Source organism: Ursus americanus, chromosome 18 (genome assembly GCF_024610735.1).
Source record: "Ursus americanus isolate L20-20 chromosome 18, mUrsAme1.1.p, whole genome shotgun sequence".
Classification (NCBI taxonomy): domain Eukaryota; kingdom Metazoa; phylum Chordata; class Mammalia; order Carnivora; family Ursidae; genus Ursus; species Ursus americanus.
Genome location: NC_142144.1, coordinates 12,345,038 through 12,349,542, shown reverse-complemented (window position 1 = coordinate 12,349,542; position 4,505 = coordinate 12,345,038). Strand labels below are relative to the sequence as shown.

At 42.4% G+C, this 4,505-nt stretch overlaps 1 protein-coding gene across 1 annotated transcript; it reads right to left on the bottom strand.

Annotated features, from left to right (window-relative positions):
- Positions 1–3,189: 3,189 nt before the first annotated feature.
- Positions 3,190–4,152, bottom strand: LOC123788077 (olfactory receptor 1L1-like). Its single transcript, XM_045791164.2, has one exon. It carries the CDS (start codon positions 4,150–4,152, stop codon positions 3,190–3,192), a length of 963 nt encoding a protein of 320 aa, XP_045647120.2.
- Between the last annotated feature and the right edge of the window lie 353 nt (positions 4,153–4,505).

Here is a 4,505-nt window from a genome sequence, read left to right as displayed (position 1 = left end):
TGAAGCCCTAAGCCCCCTCCCTCTATCCCAATAAAACCAGGACCCCAGGCCTGTGCTGCTCTCTCTTTCACTTTGCCTGCTGCCTTGCCGCGGGCCCCAGGTGTGCTGTGTGATTTCCGGGTCTTGCAAGTAATGAGCCTTTGTTTTTTTAGTGTCTCCTGATGGTTGTTGCTGAAGGGTGTCTTGCAATCATAATAAGGACCACAAAGATTGGTCCAGTCATAACATTGGTTTGGAAAGGGGAGATGTCTGTGGGAAGCTCACTGGGGCCCAGGTGAGTGCCCCAGACATTTCTAGTTGATAGCATCGCGATTGATGGGCTGAGACCAACACCAAAGAGACAGGCTTGGGAAAGTATGTTTCTGTCTCAAGGAGCAATCTGCAAGAAGCTCTCTGAAACTGGATGTGATTGTGAGGTTCTCTGAGGATTGCAGGGTTCTCTGAGGAGGCCGGAGAAATAGGACAAAGAGGTGGCAGGTAGAGGTCACCTTTATACTGACAAAGGTCAGGAGGGAAGAGAGGGAAAATGAGGCTGTCTCATCTACAGGCTCAGAGAAGCAGAGAAGTCCTGCCCCCTGAGGTGAGGATGGAGCCAAGCAGGTGACCGAGATGGTCTCACCGTTCCCGTTTCCCTCAGCTTGACTCAATGGTAGCCTTCTTCCTGACTCTGGGGACCTGACCTTCCTTTTCATAGAAAATTAGTAGCTGTAAATTCTTTTTCTGACTCTTTGAGGTATAAATCTTTTTAAAAGCCTCTTGCCAGTTTCGCAACCCAGGATTATCTTTCTCAAGGACCTGGAGCCATCCCTCTGAAATGTAATCATCAAAGAAGATAGTGCCCCCTCTCCCAATGTCTTGGTGCCTTGCGCCAAGTTGCAAAATTGCCTTCTGTCACCAAGAAACGGGAAGTTTATTTTCCCTTTGGATAAAGTCAATTAGAAACACAGATGGTGTATGACTCCCCTAACATCCTCTGGTACTTTTCCTCTAGCTCAGCCCAGAGTTTACAAACCTGCCACCCTTCCTTTCAGACTGAGTGCTGCTCTGTCCTCCTACTTCGAGAGCCTTGAATAAAGTCTTCCTTGCCTATTTCACTTTGCCTGGTGCCGTTTTTGCTTTGATATATGCCAAACATAAGCTTCTCACATTCACCAGTCAGATAAGACACTCATCTTCCCTGGAGTAGAAACAGAAATAGGGTGAAAAAAAAGGGAGGTAGTGCATTAACTAAACGCTCTTCACGTGGAAGAAAAGACTGAGATTCGGAAAGAAGTATTGGCTCAGGCAATGATGCTTAACCTTTCTACTCTTAGACAGTCGCTTATAATATCAAATATTCTAACCCATTCTGAATTTTCATTTCTTGCCGCGGGAATAATATCGTCCCAAGATAATTGAGAGTGTGATATTTCTTTTAAGCCCTATGGCCCAATAAAATTATAACAAAATATCCAAAGCTAGGACATTTTCTAGAGTCAGTCTTCCTTGGACATACACCTTATTATAAAATATTACTGTTGTCAGTTTTGAAAATGAGAAATCTAAAACTCTTTAATATTAAATAATTTCTCTGAATTGGAAGTGACCTTGAATCATCTAGCTCAACTCTACCTCTGATATATGAGCTGTCTTTGCAAGACCCTTCTCCAGTGAGGGTGAATGTCACCTTTCAATAACTCTGACTGTTGAATTTCTTCCCTGTACTGTGCCGGGAATTACTTTCCCAATTATTACAAATATTGGGTCTAGTTCTATCTTCAAAAGCCACTCAGAATAAACCTCATTACAGAGAAATGGTCTTCTCACCTTAGAAAATAGACTGACAGTTAGTGATGAAGTCAGAAATACAGATACTTCCAGGGTGAATGACACCAAAAAGATGATCAGGAAGAGGGGGATGGACCAAAAGCTGTCAGAAGACAAAGGGAAGGATGCCAGGGAAGACACACAGAAGTAGACCAGGTCACCTGGAGCGCTGGACCTAAGTTGCTAAGTCAACCAGCTCCTTAGGGCCAACCCTTGATTCTACACTGTCTTCAGGGCCTAGGACACTGTGCTGAGAGAGATTCCAAAAATGGAGAAGACATCATCTATTCTCTGCCTGGTGTGCAAAAATGGTCTCTGCTATTGGGGAGGTCCTAAACTTATGGGGAAGACAACATGTGCATGTACCTGCACACACACACACACACACACACACACACACACACCAACAACTTTAAGTAATTTCACAGACACTGAATTTGTTGCAAATTGAATAACTAATTGAAGATGTTTCTTTTAGAAACGTTTTTATTTAAATTCCAGTTAACAGAGTGTAATATTAGTTTCAGGTGTACAACATAGTGATTCAACACTTCATATGACACTTGGTGTTCATCACAAGTGCACTTCTTAATTCCCATCACCTATTTCCTCCATCCCCCCTACCCACCTCCCCTCTGGTAACCATCAGTATGATCTTTATAGTTAAGAGTCTGTTTCTTGGTTTGTCTCTCTTTTTTTCTCTTTGCTTATTCATTTTGTTTCTTAAATTCTATCTATGAGTGAAATCACATGGTATTTGTCTTTCTCTGACTGACTCATTTTGCTTAGCATAATACTCTCTAGCTCCATCCACATCATTGCAAATGGCAAGATTTCATTCTTTTTGATGGCCAAGTAATATTCAATTGCATATACATACCACTTCTAATTGAAGATGTTTCTTAAATTATATAAGGATACTGGGAACTCAGAGTTTTTGAACAGGAAGAAATATGGTCAAGAAAAATTAAGAAGAAGTTTTCAGCTACACTTGGAAGGAGTGAATAGGAAAAGGGAATGGAAGTAGGGAATGAAAAAATGGGTGCAAAGACCCTGGGTTACTAAGGGGGCCCTGATGAGGTGGCTTTGATTGGTGGGTATATATATATATATATATATATATATATATATATATATACACACACACACACATATATATGTATATGATATATTATTATTGATTGTCTTTGATTGGTGGGTATATATATGATATTATTATATTGTAAGATAAATATAAGATATTATGAATATATAAGATCATACAATATTCTGGTCTGGTCACCTATACAATTTCCCATGAATGCTCGACTTAGGTATGCTAACCTCTAGTAGCTTGATATATACACCAGAAATCAGCAGAAATGAGGGCTCAAAGGAGAAGATTCACTGCTGAGTGTGCTCACAAAGGTGCTGCCTGGGACCTCTCCTGCCCATCAGCTTCCTCATGCCCCTCTTCATGTCTTTGTTCCTCAGGCTGTAGATAAAAGGGTTCAGCATGGAGGACAGAACCGTGTAGATGACTGTTGCCACCCTGTCTTTGATGGTGTAGCTGGACAGGGGCCGGAAATAAACGTAAATAATACTTCCATAAAAGAGGGTCACCATGGTGAGGTGGGAGCCACAGGTAGAGAAAGCTTTACGCTTCCCAGCAGCTGAGGGGATCTTAAGAACAGCAATGAGGATCCGTAAGTAAGAGATGATAACGCATATAAAGGGGGTCACCAGGGTTATCAATCCTTCTGTGTTAATTACAACTTCATTGACGAATGTGGGGGAACAGGACAATTTCAGCAGAGGGTTGATGTCACAGAGGAAGTGGGGGATAACATTGGAGTCACAGAAGGTGAGACGATTTATCAGGAGAACTAGTAAGAGGGAATGGAGGTCAGAGATGGCGCAGGAGAAGACCAGCAGCAGGACACAGCGGCGATGGCTCATGATGGTGACATAGTGGAAGGGGTCACAGATGGCCACGAAACGGTCAATGGCCATGGCCGCCAGGAGGTAACTTTCTGTGTTGGCAAAAGCCAAGAAGAAATACATCTGGGTCATACACTCAGCATAGGAGATGGACTTCTTCTCTGATAGGAAGTTCACCAGCATCTTGGGAACGATGGTTGTTGTGTAGCAAATGTCAATGAAGGATAAGATACTGAGGAAAAAATACATAGGTGTCTGGAGCTGAGTGTCAGAGCGGATGGCCAAGATGATAAGCAGGTTTCCCGCCAGTGTGACCATGTACATGATGAAGAACAGGGCAAAGAGTGGCTTCTGGTCCTCTGGCCGGGAGGACAGTCCCAGGAGGATGAACTCGGAGACACTGTTGGTTTGGTTGGCCCTCTCCATAATCCTGCATGTGCCAACAAATATGGAAAATGCTAGAATTTTCAATTCAGCAAGTTTCAACTTATTCCTATCTCTTCTAGGATTCCTAGAAATCATCCATGATTCTGTCTTCCCTTCCACAGTCCACAAGAGGTTGAACAATACAAAAGTGTAATCTGTGTTAAGTGCAGGGACATCAGAGAGAGGATTTCCCTTCAGAAAGAATCCCAGGTGGACCTCAGTGATGCATATTTCTTTAGGTTCCCATAAATATTTATTCAGGTATATCAGGTTGAGGCTTGTCTCTCTACTATCCTTGCAAACAAAACAAAGCAAATAAACAAAAAAAACCAAACACCTAAGTGAATCAGGTA

Excerpts from the sequence above, each read along its gene's own strand:
- LOC123788077 (XM_045791164.2), bottom strand. The coding sequence starts at position 4,152 with ATGGAGAGGGCCAACCAAACCAACAGTGTCTCCGAGTTCATCCTCCTG.